The 23141-nt window shown below is 42.8% G+C and overlaps 3 protein-coding genes across 3 annotated transcripts; all 3 read left to right on the top strand.

Moving 5' to 3' along the window:
* Positions 1-10647: 10647 nt before the first annotated feature.
* Positions 10648-12191, top strand: LOC110716071 (protein FAR-RED ELONGATED HYPOCOTYL 3-like). Its single transcript, XM_021894706.1, has 3 exons — positions 10648-11007; positions 11204-11312; positions 11587-12191. The coding sequence occupies exons 1-3, from the start codon at positions 10648-10650 to the stop codon at positions 12189-12191; spliced, it is 1074 nt and encodes a 357-aa protein (XP_021750398.1).
* A 222-nt stretch (positions 12192-12413) lies between these two features.
* On the top strand, positions 12414-13433 carry LOC110716023. Its single transcript, XM_021894656.1, has 2 exons — positions 12414-12668; positions 12758-13433. Exons 1-2 carry the CDS (start codon positions 12489-12491, stop codon positions 13154-13156), a joined length of 579 nt encoding a protein of 192 aa, XP_021750348.1. The 5' UTR covers positions 12414-12488; the 3' UTR covers positions 13157-13433.
* A 749-nt stretch (positions 13434-14182) lies between these two features.
* On the top strand, positions 14183-22500 carry LOC110716070. The gene is made up of 10 exons (XM_021894705.1): positions 14183-14469; positions 16619-16677; positions 19828-19902; positions 20040-20098; positions 20490-20858; positions 21002-21150; positions 21247-21386; positions 21542-21705; positions 21772-22045; positions 22112-22500. Exons 1-10 carry the CDS (start codon positions 14183-14185, stop codon positions 22498-22500), a joined length of 1965 nt encoding a protein of 654 aa, XP_021750397.1.
* Positions 22501-23141: the final 641 nt, after the last annotated feature.

The following is a 23141-nucleotide window of genomic DNA, read 5'->3' as shown; positions in this document are numbered from 1 at the left end:
TAGATCTACCCATCCGCCTGGGTGAAAAAGGGGAAGGACGACACATGGTAGTCCGGTTCCTGGTGGTAGAAGAACTCTCGGCCTACAACATGATTCTAGGACGACCAACCCTAAATAATTCCAAGGCTGTAATAATCCCATCTCTTATGTTGCTGAAGTTTGAGAGGGACAATGGAACAGTCGGCTCCCTAAGGGGAGATCAGAGGATGGCACGAGAATGCTATCTCTCGGATGTCAAGCCCACTGTTATGGCCGCTGGGTCCAGTGGAGGAAAGATTGACAATGTCAAGGATAATGCGCCTGTTCAAGAAGCAGGCGGCAAAAAAAGAAAGGCATCCCAGATGGGGGCCGCAAGAAAAGATAAAAAATAGCAAATTGGCAGAGGAGCGGTCAGATGAATTCCGCCCTCAGCCGGCTGGTGAGCATACGGACCTAATCTTAGATGTCTCGCGTCCTGACAGAACAGTCAAAGTTGGGACGACTGCTCTAGGGGTCCTAGGTGATGACTTTCACAATCTGTTGAAAGAATACAAGGACATCTTTGCATTCGAAGTCCATGAAATGCCAGGCATTAGTCCTGAGCTGGCGGTACATAAACTGGTTGTGGATCCAAAAAAGAAGCCGGTAAGGCAGAAGAAGCGGAACCATGGCGAAGAAAGAAGTCAGGCGGCAGCCGTCGAAGTTAAAAAATTACTTGATGCAGGATTCATTCGGCAATGTTACTTCCCAGACTGGGTTGCAAATGTTGTGCTTGTTAAAAAGCCGAATGGTACCTGGCGAATGTGTGTAGACTACACAGACTTGAATAACGCGTGCCCAAAAGACAGTTACCCTCTGCCTAAAATTGACAACCTGGTCGACTCAACAGCCGGCCATGCTTTGATGAGTTTTATGGACGCCTACTCTGCTTTCCATCAAATACCTTTATGGAAGAAGGATCAGGAGAAGACGGCCTTCGTCACTGATCAAGGGTTATACTGTTACACGGTCATGCCGTTTGGTCTTAAGAATGCCCCGGCCACCTTCCAACGAATGATAAACACTGTGTTCTTTGATCAGATTGGGAGAAACGTCGAGGCATATATTGATGATATGATTGTCAAGTCTAAACTTCAGACAGATCATCTGTCGGACCTCCGAGAAACTTTCGCCACACTCAGGCGGCACCATGTCATGCTCAATCCCAAGAAATGTGTCTTTGGAGTTGAGTCTGGGAAATTTCTCGGATTTCTCATTAATCAGAGAGGAATAGAGGCGAACCCTGAGAAGGTGCAGGCGGTCATTGACATGCAGTCGCCCCGTACCGTCCGAGAGGTTCAGAAGTTAACAGGTTGTCTGGCGGCCTTGGGAAGATTTCTAAGTCGATCAGGCGACAAATGCCTATACTTTTTCCAGGCAATTAAGAAAAAGGCAAGGTTTGAATGGGGGCCGGATGCTGAGGCGGCCTTCCAAAAATTGAAAGTTCATTTGCATTCCTTGCCGAGGCTAGTCAGCCCTTTGCCCAAAGAAGTACTTTACATGTATCTGGCCGTCTCTGATCATGCGTTAAGCGCTGTTCTTCTTGCTGAAAGAGACGGCTGTCAGCTCCCGGTCTACTTTGTCAGCCATGTGCTGAAAAATGCCGAGTTGAGGTATCCCTTAGTGGAGAAGTTTGGCCTTGCACTCTTCATGGCTGTTAAAAAATTAAAGCCCTACTTTTTGGCGCATGCAGTCGTCGTGTATACAGATCAACCGATCAAGCGGCCACTGACCACCATGGAGTCGTCAGGCCAAATGATCCAATGGGCCATAGAAATACATAGCCTCGAAGTTACCTTCGAGCCTAGAAAAGCAGTGAAGTGGCAAGCCTTTGCTGACTTTATTGTTGAGATGACTCGTCCCCCTGACTCTCAAGTTCCAGACCAAGTCTGGAAGGTATATGTGGATGGAAGCTCTACTTCAAATGGTTGTGGAGCAGGCGTCATATGTCAGTCGCCAGAGGGCGACAGGTACGAGTATGCTTTACGCTTCAGTTTTCAGGCTTCAAACAATGAGGCAGAATATGAAGCTGTACTAGCCGGAATCCGCATGTGCAAGGCGGCAGGGGCAAGAAAAATAGACGCCTGTTCCGATTCACAATTAATAGTGAGTCAGTACAATGGCGAATACGAAGCAACCCATCCGGCCATGATCAAGTATTTACAGGCGGTCCGTCAAGCAGTCGGCTCCCTTGAGGATTTCCATCTGGTCCAAGTGCCGAGATCAGAGAATAACCAAGCGGATGCGCTTTCAAAATTAGCATCATCAGCCTCTTGTGATACTCCTCGAACTGTTTTTTGGGAAGTAATGGAGAAGAGAAGTATCGAGGAAGATCCTATTGGAATCCTAGACAGAAGCTCAACCTGGATGGATCCAATCAGGGCATATCTGACAGACGGTACCCCGCCGGATGATCATCAACAGGCGGCAGTGCTGAAAAAACGAGCCACCAATTTTGAAATGATAAAGGGAGAACTTCACAAAAGGGGGTACCTACAACCCTTCTTAAAGTGCGTTACTCCAGAAAAGGGGCGAGAGATACTAGACGATCTCCACTCTGGTTACTGTGCTTCACATATAGGTGGAAGGACGCTTGCTCAACGGGCAAGGCGCCAGGGCTACTTCTGGCCTACCTTAGAAGCTGATGCTATGGAGATGGTGAAAAAGTGTGACAAGTGTCAAAGGTTTGGCAAACTAATTCACCGTCCGGCTACTGACCTCACCACCATTCATAGCCCCCTACCGTTTGCTAAGTGGGGCATGGATATTCTGGGTCCATATACGCCTGCTACAGGCGGAAGAAGATACATACTTGTTGCCGTCGACTACTTCACTAAATGGGTAGAGGCGGAGGCTGTTAAGGGAATCAAGACGAAGGATGTAATTTCATTCATTTGGAGAAATGTCATCACTCGGTTCGGGGTTCCCATGTCTATGGTTTTTGATAATGGTCCCCAATTTGAGACGTCTGTTCTCAAAAGCTGGTTGGGTGACCAAGGAATTGCACACTTCTTTGCATCTGTCGGCCGTCCACAAGCAAACGGCCAGGTAGAAGCCTTTAATAAAATCATCTCAGACGGTCTGAAGAAAAAGATTGAACGAGCAGGCGGCCTATGGGCGGATGAACTACCACATGTTCTCTGGGCCATTAGGACGACTGAAAAAGGGGCGACTGGAGAAACTCCATTCCTCCTAACTTATGGTGCGGAAGCTGTTCTTCCAATAGAACACTACGAGCTGACTCTTCGAGTAATGCTATATGACGAAGACGCAAACTGGGAAGCCATGCGCCTGGTGTTAGACTCACTCCCTGAAAAGAGAGGCAATGCTGTCTTACGCCATGAGATTTACCGCCTGAGAATGACTCGATCATACAACAGAAAAGTGCACAGGCGTCCACTCAAGGTGGGGGACTTTGTACTTAGAAAAATGGAAGCTGTTGGTAGGGCTAACGAGTCTGGAAAGCTAACTCCCAACTGGGAAGGCCCCTACCGAATATATGAAGAGGTTAGAGACGGTACCTACCGTCTGGAAACACCAGACGGCGAGCCGTTACCTCAAACTTGGAACATAGATAATCTTAAGAAATATTTCTTTTAAAAAAAAAAATGTAAAGTCAAGGACTACTTGAATAAAGTTGCAAATTACTATTCAATTTTGTATTAAGAGGGGCATGCCAACTGACCAACAGTCGGCTACTCTCCATGTTTATATTCATTTTTATTTTAAGAGGGGCATGCCAACTGACAAACAGTCGGCCACTCTCTATGTTTAATTTAAGAGGGGCACGCCGCTTGACCGGCTACCCTCACATAATATAGTTCACCAAGAACTATCAAAAAACATGATCAGACCAGGCGTTAAGCCAACTGATCAAAATATAAAAATTCAATTCGACCTGTCCCAACATTATAGCAGGCGTCCGACGGCATCCATCCGGATGAAATTCGTCGCAGAGAGCAGCTCCCTTTTGGGTGGAACATTGTTCTATAAACTAATCACACGGCACCTATACGACTGTCCCCAAGGGCAACCACGTAGCCGTTTTTGAGACAAGGATAACTTTTATCACTAACCAAACTAGTGGTAACAGTTGACATCTGAGTCGGATTACCGCCTGTATTACTTGGGATAAATGCAGGGGGTACCTCTTGAGTAAATAGCCAACAAACATCGGCGAATCAAGGGGTCCAGCCGGCCTCTGCCGCCTGGTACCTCTACTACTCAATCTAGAATGAGGACGACTGAGTAACACCAACGTTAACTCATAGTCACTCTCCCAAACTTGGTATGGAACCTAAAAAGTTTGAATAGACCACCTGTTTTTTGGCAAACAAGGGCATTCAAACTACTATTCCTACTAGGTTTCCCTTCGAGTTAATAGCCAACAAACATTGGCGAATAAAGGGGAACAACCGGTACCCACCGCTTGATACCTCTACTACTCAATCACTCGGCGACTAGGTAAGAGCCATATTTACTTAGTCACCCCTTAAAAATTTTAGTATGAAATTAAAAAGTTCATACAACACCTATTCACACTGATAGGAAATAGTCGTCCTAGACTGCCTATAGCAAAAAAACACAAGTAAGAAAACCCTTTCTTACTTGGTTAATTTTACAAATGACAGGACCGCCTGCCTAAAGGTAATCCAGTCATAGACTGCCTACAAGTCTAAGTAAGAAAACCCTTTCTTACTTGGTTAATTTTACTAATAACAGGACCGCCTGCCTAAAGGTAATCCAGTCTTTTAAACGGGACCAATACCGATTGAATAAATGGCCGACTGATCGCCCAGCTTGGAAACAGACAACCAGTCGTCCAGGGGCATAGGCGGACCATCCGTACCTGTCTACAATCGGCCATGCAAAACAGTCGATATAGTGTACAATTCAATATCAAATATTCAACACTTAGACAAATTTCAAGCAAAATAAAATTGCATTAAAGAAGATTAAAATATTCAGAACCCCGGCCCCCTGGCCGGGTAAATACAAGCAAACGGCACGCAGGCCGTGAAAGAAGACATAAAAGCTTAAGAAGGGGGCAAGTCTTCAACATTAGCAGCGTCCGCCTGGTCAGCATTCCTCTTGTTAGACTCGGCCTCAGCTGCATCCTTCTTCGATGCCTTGCCCCCAAGTGGCACAAGCGCCACTATCGGCTGCTCATCCCCATCCAAGGCCTCCTCCAACGCCTCGTCCTCAGCAGCCGCCAGGATCTCTTGATTATATGTTTCAGAACACTGGCGGTACGTTTTTTCCCACGAGGCAAAGTCGGCACTGGGGAAGAGGCGGCTCCAGGTCATGCGCTGGATCTGGGAAGAGTCTTCCATCATCTCTCGGACGAGCTCTCTCTTCTCTTGCTCAGCCTTCTCCGAGAGCTCTTTAGTTAGACTCTTCTCCTGGGTCACCAGGCGTTCCTTTACGTTAGCCAAGGATTTCTCCATGGCTTCGTATGAGAGCATCTTTTGGCGGAGAGGTTTAAGCTTGGCCTTGAGATTGGAGACGGTCGCCTCCAGCTCGCTGTTCCTCTTCTGGGCCGCCTCTAACTGAGCCCGGATAGCGGCGGCAGCCTGCGCCTGATAATAAAGAATATCAATTGTCAGAACTTCATTTTGGGCAATTTGAAACATTGCCTTATCACAGTCAGAGGCGGCCATAGCTTTTGCAGCCTTTACCTCTTTGTTTCTCCGATCAAGCGGCTTGCGAAGGCCGTTCACTCGGAGCAGGGCCTAAGTAAAGAGAAAACATGCGTCAGTTTCCAAACAAAAAGATAACAGGCGTCCTGGAATTTAAATACTCAAAAAATGCTAAGTATACCTCAGCAAGGACCCCTGCAATCCCATCAAGGTCAAGGGTGCCGACACCCCTAACCGCCTCCCTTTCAGATGGAGGAACTGCTTTGATCATGGACTTGGCTACCTCTACCAAGTCAGGCTCCTGAGGGCCGGCTGCATCAAGCGTAAAAAAGCAAGTTAGACCTAGTCAAGAAGGAAGCAAGTGTAAAAGTTTTTACAAGTAATTGTCCATACTTCTAGGCGGCCCCGCCGGAGTTTTAGAAGAAGTGGCCGGCTGCTTCTCAGCCGCCACTGTTTTCCTGGAAGACCCAGGAGAGCTTGCAACAGTCGTCCTCCGGGCCTTGGGGTCCGGCTGTTGCGAGGAAGAAGCTCTTGGAGTGCCCGACTGAAAAAAAAAAAAAAAAAAGAGTTAGTATATGCATAAGACAACAACTCCTAAAAGAGGAAGAGTTTCGAAGCCCACCAAGGGTGCCCCCTTGTTGGGGGAGTCGGTACAAGATTGTTGCATGAGAGAGGCCCGCAACATGGCCGCCGCAGTCTTGGATGCTGTTATTTTACTCATGGCGTCAGCTGCAAAAAAATAAACAGCAAAGTTAGTAAAAATCCCAAGTAAACAAGGCGTGAAAAAACAGAGTATTTGTCAGGCCGGCTACCTCTAGAGCACCGACTGCTGAGGCCACAGGCGGCCAAAAAGTACTCGTCATAGAGCCACTTGAAGCTCGGGACGCAGTTTAGGGGTACTTGCTCTCGTACCCCTGAAGTAGAGTTCACCCTAGTCTCTACTTTGAAGAGTCCTTTGTCTAGGATCTCCTTTTTAGCCTTTGGGGGAACAGGCGGCATGCTGCGGCCGCCTGCGAGAAGAGACGGATCCCTATTCCACTTGTTAAAGCGTTTTTTCAGCTCCGTGTCTGAACCCTCGATGATAAGGAAGGTGTTCCGCCAATCCTTCCATTTGTTCGCCTTACCTCTCGTCATGAGGTAGCCCCTATGGCTTGTTAATTGATACCAGCCGGTACCGCCCGACTTAGGGGTCCTGCTGAGATAGTTCATGTGGGCGAAAGCCTCAAAGCTTGGCTCCACCCCGTACATTTCGCACCCGACCACATAGCCGAGTACGTTTACCCAAGAGTTGGGGGCTAACTGCCATAACCCCAAATCATACCCATCTAAAATCCGCTGAACAACCGGATGTAATGGGAAGCGCAGTCCAGCTTTGATGGCCGCCACATAGCAGCCAAAGCAGCCGTCATCATAGCTGGTACCAGCCGGCCAGACGACAGTGTCTTCTGGATCCGGCACGAACAGTAAAAATCCGGGGCCCATTCTGTGGTTAGCTATAAAGCTCTCCACTTTGTCTTGCATGGCTGCGATCCGGCCCCAGGGTACCGTGCAGTAGTAGGGGGTGTTTTCCTCTCTGTAAGAGGCGGACGGCTCCGCCCAATTGCCCCCCTTCTCAACTGCATGAGAAAGCCTCGCCTCTTGTAGGCGGCTGTTTCTTTCTTCTGAGCCTGGAGAAGCGTGGCCAGAAGAGCTGGACTTTGACTCGTCCTCTGACGAGTCCGAAGATGACGACTCCTCCCCTCTCCCAGAGGGGCCCGCCTCCTCTCCCTTAGAAGGAGCAGGAGAAAAGTTAGACATATCAACGGTGAAATGGGAAGGGACCACCTTGACCCCTCCCTCAGAACTGTCGGCTTGGCAGCCGCCTTGTTTCACTTCTACATCTGGCGCCTGGTCAGATGTTTCACTAATGGGCACCCTTTGGGAGGAGCCGTCCGAGTTTGAGATCCTAGCAGTCTTTTTTGTTCTGGCCATCACGTTCTGCATAGACACAGATACAGTCGGACTTTGTATAAAGGGCAAAGATGGGTCCAGAAAAGGGCAGGCGGCACTCCTAGTCCTAGATTCAGCCGTCCCCGGTGACCGGCTGATCACTAACTTAGGTCGTGTCGTGTGCTTCCATGGTGCCATTTCAAAAAATAATAATAAGAAAAAAAATTAAGAATAAGAGAACCGACGGTTACCTGAACGAGTGACGACTGATGAAATTCTGAAATCCTTTGCAAACGGCTTGTCAGAGCAGGCGGTAGGCAACAAAAGTCCAAAGTGTCAGAGCAAGTTCAGGGGTCCGAATGTTCTCTCGCAAAGTTCTCAAATGTGAAAATGACCGAAGTCAGCACTTCCTTATATAGGCAAAGTGAGAAGGCGAAGGGTCGCTTCCAAATTCAAAATTTGGGCGGGAAAATCTCTCGGCCATTTGCAAGGTGACACCTGTAGCAGGCCGTCGCCTATCACCATGCGACACCTGTCACAGGTGACACGTGACCAGTCACGTGCCACCTGTGAGGGGCAAATGATTAGGGGATTTTTATCCACCAATCACCGTCTGACAAGTGGACCAACCAGGTTCCGCCACGTGTCCTTCACGTAGGCCAATAAGATCCTGCCACGTGTCAATCACATATACGTCCTCTACGGACCAATTGAGACACGCCACGTGTCCACCCATGCCAAATGGGAAAACCGGCCAACAAGGCCCAATCCTGTTTAGAGGCCCAGTCAGCCCTAGGTTTACCCTAAACCTAGAGAGTGGCACGCTTCCCGAGGTTATAAATACCCCTCTTAATCCTCATTAAGAGGGAGAGGACTCGAAAACAACACACGGATTACACATTAAACACTCTCACCTAGAGAGACTAAATCACTTTAATTTCCGCATTTATTACTCCTTAATCAGGTACTAACTTGACCGTTGGAGGCAGAGCTCCTACCACAAGGAGTCTTCGTTGTTTTGCAGGTACAGGCGTCCGGTTCCAGTCTCGGTGTTGTAACTCTCCCGCAGGACACCAGAAAACCCCGAAACAGTGGTGGTGGAAGGCGGTGGTGGTGGAGGGCGGTAGTGGAAAGGGGTTGGAGGTGGTGGAAGGAGGTTGGGGGTGGTGTTGGAAGGATGTTGAGGGTTGGGGCAAGAAACTGGTTTGGTGCTGCCAACCAGGTAAAACGCTGCCTGGGGCAGCGTTTTACCTGTAAACATATACAGACAAAACGCTGCCCCAGGCAGCGTCTTATGACGCTGCCTGGGGCAGCGTTTTATGCTGTTGCCTTTTTTTTAATTAATTTTAAAAAAAAATAAACGAGGAAAAAAAAAAAAGTCAAACTATAAAAATGCTGCCTGGGGCAGCGTTTTTGTAGCAGATTTTTTTTTTTTAAAAAAATAGAAAGTAAAACGCTGCCCGAGGCAGCGGTTTACCCCAGAAGCTTATTTTTGTAAATACTTTTGCCACGCAACCATTTTTGTAATTACTTTCGTAACGAAGCTTAGTTTCCTAAAATGTCCACAAAACATGGCATTATTGCAAATAAAATGCAACTTTTGGTGTAACGGGTTTGAGAAATGGAGGGAAAATTATAATTGTACAACAAAAATTGTAGCGGTGTGGGGCCATTAGCTGAATTAAAAAAACATACTGAGTAACCCCACCAAACACTTGTATTTGTCTTTGGTTGACTTAGCTCCCCAATTTCGCAACCAGGGTTCCTCAATTTTGGAAACAATTTACTTCCTGCCATATTTGCCTGTGAAGTCGCGGCTAGTAAATGTTGAATTGGAGGTAGCACTTGGTTCCGTGGCTAATGGAGTACCTGGAAACAACTGAAGACCTTGAATGGTACCATGGTGGTGAGTATGGCCTTAGCATTGCCGATGATGTTGTAGATGATGCCGTAGATGGTGCTGGTGACGGCGGCGAGTCTTGCGCTGCAGCGTTGGAGGCTTTGTTAAACCAGGTAAGCTATTTAACTGATCTTTCCGTGTTTGAATTCTTTTGAATTTGACCCTTTTTAAAACTAGGGTTCCAATTCCTAGGATTTTGTGTGTTAAATTTTTGGCTTAAAAGAAACGGGGTCTTTGTTATGGTTAATGGTAGTGCATGGCTGAAACTAGCTGAACAATTTGTTCTTTGAAAGAATTTGAACTTTATTATGGTTAAATGTAGTGTATGAATGTTTTCGCATTTCCAGTATGTGGGAATATGGTAAATGGTTTTGTCCTAGTTTGATAATCTATATTAATTCAATTGTTGGTGTTTGTGGAAATGATTTGCTAAACGGTTTTTAGCTGACCTCAATAATTGGACTTTGTTGTAAAGAATTACCTAATGTTTGGTAAAATTTCATAAGATTGCTTATTGGGGTATTAATTGTGTACTGTTCTGTAGGTTGTTGTTGGGGAGGAGTCTTTTAGAAATCCAAAGAAAGGTAAGAGTAATGTCTTAGTTAGTGTTGAGATTGAAGAGCCGGTGGAATTGGAGTTGGATGTACCTCTCCCGGCTCCTGCTGTAGGAATGGTGTTTGGTTTAATGTTAGAGGTTGATGAGTATTTTCGTAATTATGGGCAGCAGCAGGGGTTTGGTGTTGTGAGGGCGAGTGGGGCTAATTCTGGAAAAGGTTTGAAGCGTAATTGTAGGTGGACTTGTGAATGCTACGGAGGGCTGTTCAGAAGAGGAAAAAGACCGGACTAGGGTTGGTTTCTGATGCTCAGATCAGTGAAGATGAGGATATGTGCCCTAAACGTAAGTCGAAGAAATGTGAATGCACTGCGAATTTATATGCTAATGTGAATAAGTTAGGCCAATGGGTTATTCAGAGGGCGCATATGGAACATGCTTGTCATAATCCTACTCCCGGAAAATCAAAGAACATAAGTAGGTTTCGGAAGAAATTTTTGGTGGATAATCCTCATCTTGTGCGGCAGCTCTTTAATGATCGGAAGGCTGGGGTGCCTATAGCTAATATATACCGATGTATGGCGAGGTAGAGGAATGGTTTGGAGGAGATGCCGTTTGAGCAGAAGGACTTACATGATGAAGTTGCAAAGCAGAACGAACAGGTGTTTGATCAGGGAGATGCAAAAGCCATGTTTGCCTACTTTAACAGGATGGTGGAGGACAATGATAAATTCTTTTATAAATATCGAGTTGATGAAGAATGTCGGTTGAAAGATGCGATATGGATTGATGCTAGGAGCAGGGCAGCCTATGAGGAGTTTGGTGACATTGTTGTGTTTGACTCAGCCTACCTCACTAATGAATATAAGCTTCCGTTTTGTAACTTTGTTGGCGTGAACCATGATGGGCAGACCATTCTGCTTGGATGTGCTCTTGTTAGTCACGAGACAGCTGAAACTTTTGAATGGGTATTTGGTATTTTCTAATTGGCTGAGACGTATGGGTGACAAAGCTCCTATTGGGATTCTAACTGACCAAGACGCGGCAACGAGGAAGGCTTTGGAGGTGGTTATGAAGGGCACTATCCATAGATGGTGTATTTGGCACATTCTTATCAAGTTTGCAAAGAAGTTAGGCAAGCGTGTTAACTATCATGAATTGTAGGAGGAACTACACCAAGCCGTGTACGACAGCCTAGACTGTGAGGAATTTGAACAACGGTGGCCAGAGGTTATTAAGAAGTACAAAGCTGAGGATGATCAATGGCTGGAAGGTATACATGTTCTTATTATATTTTGATCTGTAGTTGTGTTTTTTTTTTTCTTTTTTTTTTTATTTCGGGAAAGGCTCCTTCTTATTATATAATATTACCGTGGTGGAATCTTGAGTTTTTGTTGATCCTATAATGACTTAGTTATTTTGATGTCATATACATGTTATCTTTCTAGTGTATTGTATTGATTCTGCTGAAATAGGTACTAGGTGAACCTATTTTATTGTTGTACCTTTGTTGGAATTTGGTGTTTGCTTGTGTGGCTGCATGTCAGGGTTGTTTGAGGAAAGGGCTATGTGGGTCCCTGCTTTTTTGAAACATTTGTTCTGGGCAGGGATGAAAACCACTCAGAGAGTTGAGAGTATTCATAGCTTCTTTGATGGATATTTGAGCAAACACACTTTGTTACATGAATTTGTGGAGAGGTATGAAGAAGCGCTCTCGGTTAGATCAACAAGTGAAAAGAAGGCTGATGATAACAACGCTAGATATGTAAGGAAGGCCTACACAAATTTTCCTGCTGAGCTTTTATTCCAGAAGATCTACACGGATGCGAAATTCAAAGAAGTGCAGCGTGAATGTAGTCGTATGATGTATGTCAGTGCAATTGAGAAAAGACAGGTTTCTGAACATGTTGAGCATGTTATTGAGGATAGAGTTTGGTTCAAGCCCAAGAACTCATCGAAAGAGAAACCGTCCAAGCGTAAGCGGAGATATGTGGTGACCTTTGACATTGTAAGTAAGGATGCTTGTTGTGAATGCAAGTACTTTGAATGTCATGGAATTATCTGTCGTCACATAATTAAGGTATATGAGTTGATGATCATGCAGATATTCCAGACAAGTTCATCTTGGGGCGTTGGAGGAAAGATGTCATAAGGCAGTACACCCGGGTCAAGGTCGCTTATCACGATCCAAGTAAGACGGAGGAGGTTTGCAGGTTTGACAAGATGATGGTGAAGTTTAATTCTGTTTCTTCTAAGTCCTCCTTGCGTAAAGAAACAACAAAACTTGTTCTTGAAATGCTTCAGTTACTTATTCAAGTAGATGAGATGGTTGCGATGATTAACAAAAAGGCTGAGAAGAACGGTTCGAATTTAACCCAAATCCCGCCTTCAGTTTGCTTGGAAAAAGGAACTCCTGTTACCCCATCCACACAAAGGCAAGGAAGTTGTTATGAGATACCCAAAGATCCCCCTCTTCCTAAAAGGCTTGCTCATAGAACCACAAATGTCAGATATCCGTCATGTATTGAGAAAACAAAGAAAGGTGGTAAGAGTAACAATAGTCGAAAGACGATGGCCACCCCAAAAAAAACAAGCCGATAAGCATTGTGGCACTCCGTCCAACACCCAGGTTTTAAACCTCTCCTTCTCCCATAATCTCATTTCATATATATTTAAGGTTGTGTTTGATTTAGATTACACTGGCCCCTCATATTGCAGGCACCGCAAGGTTTTGTCTTCCCTTACAACCCCCAATCGGTTGGGGGGATACAGATGGTTGATGGTGATGGTTCTATTGGGTACTTCATTGGTGTGTCTGGAGGGCACACCGTACCTGCTAATTTTTCAGGGTCTGAAACTGAACTTCAGTCAATGTACAGGGCTGGTTTCATTCCTTACCAGTACACTCAGTACAGGCCAATGTATCCATATGGTGTACTGGCAGCAACATCCCACTCTCCTCCCACCCCTCGTTCTGCATCTTCCCTAACTGGTGGTAGGCCTATGTTCAGACCAATTGCACTAAAACCCCCCATGTCCACTTATGGATGTAATCAACAGGCTCCTACTCAACATCAATCTAATCATTTTGTTCAGCAGTTCACTAATCAGCAGTAGGTCCAGAAAGGAGTGTCGTGTTGAAGTGTAGAACCTTTTGAAGCGTAAATGCTGAAGTAAGTAATATAATTGCTGCTTTTTGTATAGACTGTTAGGTCAGGTGATAAGCGGAGTAACACACGCATTAATTTTTGTAAGATCAGTACATTGATCATTATTACATTCTTGTTAGGTAAGAGTACATGTTTGGCAAGGGTACATGTTTGAGTTTTGGCGTATCTTTTGTAAGATCAGTATATTGATCGTATATGTAAGCTGATTACTATTCTCGCTAAAATGTGTCTACATCACGTCCCTTTTATGTAATTCTCACCATATAATAGGTTATTTAGAATGCATTAAAACATATTTATTTATTGATGAATACAGACTGCCCTGTCACCAGCATTCCTCTACGTTACTTAGTTATCATAGACAAAAACATTTCATGATTACATGTAACACCCCAATAATTCTCTCCTAAAAACATGTAAATACCTTTAACAATTTGCAAGAAAATTACTGACGTGCTATTGTCATGTGTTCAAACGTTAAGGCTAGTTCAGAATTTGGCAGCGGAAAAACTGACTCAGTTATAAACAAGTTTCGAAACCAATAATAAAAACCAAATTTAGTTTTACAAGTCGGAACCATTAAGATCCTTATTCAAATCCCAACAACCACTAGGAGAAAAATGTAAATTAGCACCGGTTCAAAACTCGCATTCAGCACCGATTTTGAATCGGTCCAGATTTGAGGGATGCCAAAAACCAGAAGCATTCGCACCGGTTCAAAATCGGTGCCAATTATTAGATTTCACACCGGTTAACCGTTGCTAAACGAGTATTGCCGCGTTTTTTTTTGTGGGATTAATAACAATTGGCACCGGTTCGGTTCAAAACTGGTGCAAAAAATGCCCCAAAATAAAAAAATAATTTTTTTTTTGCATTTTTTCACTTAAATTGATATAGAAACACTAACATATTTATAAAGTTACATATTTTCATTAAAAAAGGTTGTAATATTACAATTTTCGTCCCAAAAAAAATGAAAAATTACAAATTTAGAAAGACCAAAATAGCAGAACAGCAGCAACACAGTAGCGGAGCAACAGTAGCTATAGAGCAGAACAACAGCAGGGGCATGCAGCAAGGGCATAGCAGCATCTGGTCTGCAGACACTCCAACAGCAGGGGCATGCAACAGGAGCAACAAAGCAGAATGCTTAAGCCATCAATGGCCAACATACAAGCAGTCAAAAAAAAAGGAAATAAGCATCCAAAGGATCAGATACCAAGCACTTCGAAACAAGATGGGAGAGAAGGCTCATATCAGGTAAATAGGGCCTCGGAAAATTTAAACTCCTTCCCTTCCCTCACCTCTAGTCCCCTTTCCTTTCCACACTTTTTGACCCTTTTCCATCCTTTCATCATTACTAACCAAACACACTAGATAGGAGTGATAAACACCACCAAATAAAAATTAGAAGATAAGGGTGTTGTTCCATATAATCCGGAAAATATATTCTGTCTTCATGTTTCAATCGAAATATAACACTGAAATTCAAAGGATGTATGCATTTAAAGGGACAATTCATCAACCACTTGGATCAAAATCAGAAGAATAATCCATAATTAAGGCCAAAACCGAAATGAATTCATAAGAAAAAAGCCAAACCCGAAACTAATTCATAAAAAAAGGTTAAAACTTGTGATTTTATCAATTTATATGCATGACATGTACTACTCCGTATGTGTTACGAGTAAAGTTAATTCAAAAATTCACAAAATTCATCATCATTCCTCATCAAAAAACCGAAATTCATCAACAAAAACCTCACTTCATTCATCAACATAAAACGTAAATTTCAACAACATTCATCAACAGAAATCGCAAATTTCATCCAAATAAAGCAACTAATTTATGAATCCATCGGGGTTTTTTTTTTTCATCCAAAAACTTCTCAAATTGTGTTACCTCAACGGACAAATTGGAGCAAATCACATTGAGAAGCTGTACGATGAAAGTGAGTCCCTTCATCATCTGGATTATCCTAGTGTAACTATTTACTGCCGAGGGACTCAACGCATTATGATATCTATAGCACACGTCTTTAAAATTCATCAACCACTAGGACTCAACACATCTTTGAAATTCAAAGAATGTATGCATTTAAAGGGACAATTCATCGACCACTTGGATCAAAATCAGAAGAATAATCCATAATTAAGGCCAAAACCGAAATGAATTCATCAAAAAAAGCCAAACCCGAAACTAATTCATGAAAAATTACAAATTTAGAAAGACCAAAATAGCAGAATAGTAGCAACACAGTAGCGGAGCAGCAGTAGCTATAGAGCAGAACAACAACAGGGGCATAGTAGCATCTGGTCTACAGACACTCCTACAACTAGTAAGTGTTAAAAACAACAATGCCTATTTAAAGTACTATCACCTGTATTCAGGTGCCCTTATTTGGGGTTGCAAATGTATAGTGGACTCAAATACAAGCAGTGGTAAAAAAGACACTCATAACTCATAAGGCATTTTGAGGATAAGAAGGGAAAATGCATACAATTAGGCATTTCAATGTTGGAAAGAACACTAGAACACGAAGACAAGTAGACCATGCGTACATTATATGGTTCACATCATTCACACTAGTTATTTTAGAAGATGAAACGGTAGCTTCCATTCCATTACATAAATTCAACTTACACCCTATCAACCCAACTACAAGAGCGCAAGAACAAGGTTGACAGACTCATAGGTTAAAAAAAAAAACCACCTTATACATCTACCTTAATCATGGGGAAAAAAGATATCCAAAATCAATTTACTAACCAAGTTGAGGATGCAGAGGTCATTGGACAACTTATAGGGGTTGAAAGCAAAGTAGAAGAGAATTAAGACGACTCAGCATATCCACGAAGAACAATACACATTCAAGATGAAGCATAAGAAAAGAAAAAAAAAACAAACAAATTTCAAATACAAAATGTACACTAACTGAAATACAAAAAAAAAAAAAAAAAAAAAAAACTGCAGGTTTAGCAAGGTTGCGTTAACCTTAAGGGGTAACGAAGCAGATTTGATTACAGACAACATAACAGAAAATGGAGGCCATACAAAGATACTTATCATAACAACTACTCGAGTCACCATGTATTAAGGTGAAAACTAATTAAGTTCAACTCTTACAAACACATCTATATAACCAAAACTATATAACCATGTATCATAACAACTTCTGTTGTAGGGAGCTATCAACTTAACTCTATAAGTACCACAAAGATCTACATCAATTTCGTCAAAATAAAGCAAATAATTCATAAATCCATCGGGTTTTTTTTTTCATCCAAAAACTTCTTATCTAACGTTATGTTATGTTCCTTCTTGTAAGTTTCTTATGTAATGTTATTGAAATTGAGTTACTCTAATTACTTTCATTTTTTGTCTGATATTCTACTTGGATCATTTGGAGCACATCCCTATGTGATGTAGGCTATGTTACTGAGGCTAAAGGTGTGGACCACAGAGGAGGTGAGGGCTACCGTTTCTGAAGATAAGAGTTTCTAAATATGATTACGGCCCCGACTGTTTGGTAAGGAAGACCACTAATTTAAAGTATTTCTTCTTGTAATCGGTTGAAATAGAAGTTGAAGCACCTCTTTAGTCACTTTAGGCCATAGATATGGCGATATATGGTGAGCCTCATCTCCTGGTTGCAAGGGACAATACTAGTGAAGATGGTGGGGGAACATAACAAATTAAAGTTTCGGTTGAGCAAAGGCGGGGCTACAAATGCTAATAATGAAAATGGTCCGGTGTAATTTTGTTAAATTGACCTTAAAATCATTTTTTTTAGGAAAAATAAGTTACTAAATTCAAAATTGGGGCCGTTTATAGTAGTTTAACTAAGGGGCCTTGTGCGATCAACCACCCTGCACATGCTTAGAACCACCCCTGTGGTTGAGAACAAGCTAGTTAGTAATGTGGTGGAACAGCTATATTTCGATCGTATTTGAGTTGTTGAGCTTCAAAATAGAAATTCAACTTGTAATTCTTTTCAACTATTTGTTCTAGAGATTAGGAAAGTTGAACCATTCAAAATAAAAAATTTCTCTCTCTAAGGATCCGTTTGGTAGGGTGTAAAACATTTTCAATGTAAAATGGTTTTCCATAAAAATCATTTTACAATAGAAAACTCATTTTCAAAAAAGTTTTTCGTTGTTTGGTTGAATGATTTTCCATTTTAAACATTTTTCATTGTTTGGTTAAACTGAAAATTCAATTGTGAGGGAAAATGTTTTCCCTCCACTTGTGATGGAAAATGTTTTCCTCTAAATTGGGGGGAAAATGTTTTCAATAAAGTGGAAAATGACCCCAAGTTTTACATTTTAATGATTTACACCAAACTAAACAATGTAAAATGGAAAAACACTTTTCAGTGAAAATGTTATACGCCCTACCAAACGGAGTCTAAAAGAGACCTCCTCTCCCTGGGATACTAGAGCAGTAGAGCCTTACCCCTTCCACTGTCTTATCTCCTCCACCACCACTTTCCTCCACTTCTCACCAATTACAAATCTTTCTAGTTTCAATTACATCAGGTATTTCGTTGATAATACAAACAAATCAGTCGGAAAGTCCGATCTCTTGGTCTGAGTGGTAGTGCTTTCACCTTGCTTACCGCCATACCCCTGTTCGCTGCCGCCTCTCTGTTCAACGGTGGCCTCCAAGTTCGTCAGTGACACTACCCAGCTCTCTGGCAACGATTACTCCGTTCTACTTTGCCGTCCTCGCTCTAAGATAGAGTAAGGATCAATAGTTTTTGTAGAATTTAAACGTGTATGTTAGTGGACTCGAAGTTCTTTGTTCTGATCGGTGAGCCGTCTTTGTCGCGGTTTCGATTAACCCTACTCTCATCTTTTCCTCCTTCACTTGAAATGACGGAACAACAATATTTTAACCACTCAAGCTGGAATTCTTATGGTGACACATCCCAAAATTAACCGCTCATCCTCAAGCTACAATCCCTGTCCCCATATTCATCTTGTACTTGGTAAATTCTTGGACTACCGAAAATTCTCAGAGATTCGAATCCAAGAGTGGGTGTCAAAACAGTGGATTGAGTTTGGGGAAATTAAATTCCAGAAGTTCAACAATATTTTCCTGTTTCTATGTGACGATGTCCGCGACAAAAATACTACTCCCTCTTATTTTTATTAATTGCTACTTTTGTTACTTTAGTCTGATTCAAATTAAATGTAACTTTCTATTTTATTTCTATTTTAGGTAAATAAAAACCCTTAAAATTACTACTTTACCAAGTGGTGGGTCAAACTTTCTTTCTCTACACACTACTTTAAAGTATTTTACCCACTACTTTACCACTACTTTTCTAAGTGGTGGGCCAAACTTTCTCTCTCTACACACTTTAATCACCTTTAATTAACCCCACCACATACCCCTTAACTTTGCCTCGTGAACCGCAATACTCATGATAGTTGCATTTAATAAAAATCGGAGGGAGTGTTGGAGCAGGGATCCGTAGCTTGAGGAGGCTGCTATATGGGTTCATCTTGATGATGTACTTTTGAACCTATGCGACATTAATGTTGTCAAACCAATGCTTAACTTGGCTGGAAGCATTCTTTGTACTGCTGAACCTAGTTCAGGATCTTTTAGATGTTTGATCAGAGTTAAACTACAAGTTCATGTTTTTGACCACTTAATACCAGTTTCTACTTGGACCTCGGTGATTCTGGTTTAAAATGGATTAATATTCGATATGAGAATTTATTTATTTTGTGCTCTAGGTGCAATAGAGTTGGACATAAGAAGAATTCGTGTTTTTTTTTACTGCTTATATGTCCACCCCTTATTTGGTTGATAAGATTGGGTTGACTATGTCCGCTAATCATCTTGCTCACAATCTCTCAAGCAAAAATATTGGCTGAAAAGATCTGAAAATTTTAGAACAACTAGAGTGAACCTCCGGAGTACTTTCAGAAACATCGACCCACGCACCTCGAAACACCGATCCCCCTCAACCTCAGAGCAGTCAGTCCAAAAAAAGGCCACTTATGTTTGCTACTCCACCGCTCCCTCCTTTTAAAAAACGGAAAATACACTCACACCCAAGCATATCAACCTTGCTCCAAAAGAACCCAAGCACAAACCAACCCATTCTAATTTCTGAACCCACAAAACACTTCTACCCAGTCTAAAAAAGAACCATCTTTTCATTGGCTCATCTTTGCCTCGGAAAAGGAATAGAGGGTTTGATAAGTTAAATTTCAATCTTCATCCTAAGCGTATTTCTCACCCATCACCCACCAACTCTCTTCTTTCACCTACTCAATCTCATCTAATCTTGGGCAGCAGAAACTCCAAGTCGCCTAATGTGCCCCTCTTCTCGAAAAGTTCAAATCCTCTTAAGGAACCAAAACCTCTTTTTAAGAGAACTGCCTCTAAAGCTAAACTCGTGACCCCCTTTTTCTCATTCCTCAATATTGGAAGTGTCTCTAATTCCTGTTTGACTAGTATGTTGTTTAGGAACGTGAAAAGGAAGTGACATAAACCGAGAGTGAAATTTCTGCCTGTTTTGGACACGAATTTGTATGATGACTTTGAGAGCTAGTATGTCATCAGACTGGTTCTACTATTTTTCTTTGTAAGAGTGAACAGGGCATGCCATTGCTCGTGTTTCTTCTGTTGATGACTCTGCTGAGTGGTCGATGGCTCCCCCTATTGGGCCACCCGGTGTGAGATGAAGTTTGGATCATGGAACTGTAGGGGTCTTGGGCAGGCGGACTCCCCTAAAGTTTCGTATATTAGATCTTTAGTCCGCTCTTGTGGTTTAGATGTTATGTTTTTGATGGAAACTATGGTATCTGTAGATTTGGTTGCAAAAAAGTTATCTGGTGTTCCTTTTTCAGGCTTTTGTGGTATAGATGCAGTTGGTTTGAGTGGAGGTTTTTGTTTTTGTCGTGGTTTTCCTCGCTTCAGCTAGTTCCTATTTTGATTACTTTAAACTTTATCTTTTGTAAAATACTTGTGGATTCTGCAATAAAATATGTGGTGTTTTGGATGGGGCACCCCATGTGTCGTTGATCGGCCTCATATTTGGTCTGCCCTTTCGAATGTTTTGTGTTCAAATTCAAACTTGGTTTTAGTAGGAGATTTTAACCAGGTGGAATTCTTAACGGATAAAGTGGGTGGCTCTACTTCTATACCTGGTCGTCATTAATTCATGGATTGGCACCTACAGTCGGGTTTATTAGAAATTCCGTTTTCAGCCAGAGTTTACTTGGACATATAATCGTTCTGATTTTGTCTCAACTTTTGAGGGCCTGGATAAGGCTTATGCGACTTCTTCTTGGTTTCATGAGTATCCGGATACAGCTGTAATTCATCACCCTATTCTGTTCTTGGATCATGCTGCTATTATTCTATCTGACTCGGCTGAGGATAATAAAGTTCGTCGACCTTATAGGATAGAAAATTGGTGTTTATCGGCAAAGGACGTACACACTATAGTTGACTCTGTAGTTTCATTGATCGTCGCTGGTTCTCCGATGTTTTCTCTGTCTTGGAATTTATCTTTCATTAAAGATCGTCTGTTAGTTTGGTGCACCTCTCATAAACGATTGTGGGGTATTGATTGGAAGAATCTAGCCCTGTCTATTGGTCAGGCTGCCTCTAGTTTGCATACTCGAGTTGGTCGATGTCTTTTTCTCACTACGAGGGAGGAAAGGTTACAGAGGCTCAAACTGCTTTTATGTTTTGGTGTTGGCGTGCGAAGGTTAATTGGGATGTAAATGGAGAGAGTCATTCTCATCTCCTTTTCTCTTTGGTTCAGTCTTGTCGCCGTCGTAATAAGATTCATAGTTTGAAGTCCTTAGATGGTTCTTGGGTAACTGATCCTATAGGTATTAAGTCAGTGGTGCTTTCGTTCTATCAGCATTTGTATACTGTCCAGGGGTCCTCTCTGGTGACAGAATCTTCTTGGTGAGATTAGATTCATCTACCTTCTCTTTCCTCCGAGCAACAAAAGGAGTTGTTAATTCCCTTTTCAGCTTTTGAAATTAAGAAGAATATGTTTAGTATTGATGATAATAAGACTCCAGGACCGGATGGTTTTTCTTTGGCTTGTTTCAAGATTCATTGGCAGTTGGTCGGTCCTTCTGTAGTTGGAGCAGTTCAGGATTTCTTTACTCATGGCTATATGCTAAAGAAGTGGAATCGTACTTTCTAAACTCTCCTTCCCAAGGTTGACAGTCCGGAGCTTATTACGCAGTTTCGTCCTATTGATCTTTGTAATGTTCCTTACAAGTGCATCACCAAATGTATTACTGGTTGACTTCGTCTTGTCTTACCTTCTTTGGTTTTTGATTGCTAGAATGCTTTTGTTCTGGGACGTCTTGTGTTAGACAATGCTCTAATTACCCACTCTCGTTCATGAATGCTTCAAGGGCTAAGAAACGGTATTATGTTGCTCTGAAACTAGACATGAATAAGGCCTATGATCGGGTTCGCTGGGAGTTTTTACTTCATGGTTTACAGGTCTTTGGCTTTCTTCCGTACTAGATTCATATTATATACCAGTGCGTCTTTACAGTCTCTTATCAGGTGTTGGTCAATGGGGATCCGTCTTCCACCTTTCTCCCACAGTGTGGTCTTCGGCAAGGTGATCCGCTTTCTTCGTACTTGTTTGTTCCCTGTATGGAAGTTCTTCCCGCCATATTACGCAGCGCGGAGAAGCAGTCGTTGCTCAAAGGCATTTGTATTTCGCGGGGAGCGCCTTCTATTTCATATTTGTTCTTGGCAGACGATTCCCTGCTGTTCTTCCAGGTCTCTCCGTCTACTTGTGATAATCTAATGGGCCTTCTTTCGGATTTTTGTGGTATGTCTGGTCAGATGATCAATTTGCAGAAGTCCTTTGTTAAATTCAGCTAGAACACTCCTTCAGATTATCGGGATTATCTGGCTCGTAGTTTAAGGCTTCAATGTGGGGATTCTTTGGATTCTTATTTGGGATTGCCGGTTGATTTGGGGAGAAGTAAGGTTTCGGAGTTTCGCTTCCTGGTGGATAAAGTGCCAAAGCGTCTTTCTGATTTCGCCTCACTTCGCCTTTCTTCTGCAGCTAAGTTGGTGATTATCAATCCAGTTCTTGTTGCTTCGTTCAACTATATTTTGTCTGTGTTTCAGATCCCCTCCTCGATCTGTCAACATGTTGATCGAATGCTTGCTTGTTTCTGGTGGCGCTCCTCATCTTCGTCTCGGGGGATAACCGTTCGCTCTTCTTCTCTACTTCATCTTCCTAAGGGCTTGGGCGGACTAGGGCTTCGTAGTTTATAGAGCTTTAATTCTGCCCTGCTTGCCAAGCAGAGTTAGCGTATATATCGGCATCCTCAGCTCCTAGTTTCGCGTGTATTATTGGCGAAGTATTCCTCCCTTCATTTTTTCCAACCAAGTCGGGTTTCACAGTCTTCGTGGGGCTGTAGAGGTCTTTTGGCTGGTATGTCCACTTTAGCTCGGGGGATTGCGTGGAAAGTAGGTTCGGGACTCAGGTTCGTCTCCTCGAGGATGTTTGGGCCCTTGGAGGGCCGGTTCCTTCAAATCTGGTATGGGTGAGTCGGATGTTCCGACTTATATTTCTTCTATTATTGATCCGCGTTCTTACACGAGGAATACTTCTAAGGTCCATCGGGTTTTCGACAATATTACGGCTTCGCGTATGTTGTCTGCTGACTGCCCTCAAAAACCGATGGATGATTTTTTTTATTGGAAATTTACTCGTGATGGTCAGTTTTCCACTAAATCGGCTTATGTGATGCTGATTCGCCAGTCCATGGTGTTAGTGGTTAGTGATCTAGTTTCGGCTTCATGGTGGAAATGCTTTTAAGGAATGTCGATTATGTTCAAGTTGAGGATGTTTTGCTGGAAACTACTTCATGATGCTTTACCTCTTTCTGCTACCTTACATTCCCGAAGACTTC

This window comes from Chenopodium quinoa, unplaced genomic scaffold (genome assembly GCF_001683475.1).
Source record: "Chenopodium quinoa cultivar QQ74 unplaced genomic scaffold, ASM168347v1, whole genome shotgun sequence".
In the NCBI taxonomy this organism is placed as follows: Eukaryota; Viridiplantae; Streptophyta; class Magnoliopsida; order Caryophyllales; family Amaranthaceae; genus Chenopodium; species Chenopodium quinoa.
The sequence above is the reverse complement of the archived record's forward strand: the minus strand, read 5'-3'. Positions and strand labels throughout refer to the sequence as shown.

Bases quoted from the DNA above. Each gene is read 5' to 3' on its own strand.
- LOC110716071 (XM_021894706.1), top strand. From the start codon at position 10,648: ATGCCGTTTGAGCAGAAGGACTTACATGATGAAGTTGCAAAGCAGAAC. The intron at 11,008-11,203 runs GTATTTGGTATT...CATGAATTGTAG, and splicing joins CAGCTGAAACTTTTGAATGG to GAGGAACTACACCAAGCCGT. The intron at 11,313-11,586 runs GTATACATGTTC...GCTGCATGTCAG, and splicing joins GGATGATCAATGGCTGGAAG to GGTTGTTTGAGGAAAGGGCT.
- LOC110716023 (XM_021894656.1), top strand. From the start codon at position 12,489: ATGAGATACCCAAAGATCCCCCTCTTCCTAAAAGGCTTGCTCATAGAA. The intron at 12,669-12,757 runs GTTTTAAACCTC...CTCATATTGCAG, and splicing joins GCACTCCGTCCAACACCCAG to GCACCGCAAGGTTTTGTCTT.
- LOC110716070 (XM_021894705.1), top strand. From the start codon at position 14,183: ATGAAAAATTACAAATTTAGAAAGACCAAAATAGCAGAACAGCAGCAA. The intron at 16,678-19,827 runs GTGAGGGCTACC...AAGAGTGAACAG, and splicing joins AGGTGTGGACCACAGAGGAG to GGCATGCCATTGCTCGTGTT. The intron at 22,046-22,111 runs GTATGTCTGGTC...ACACTCCTTCAG, and splicing joins CCTTCTTTCGGATTTTTGTG to ATTATCGGGATTATCTGGCT.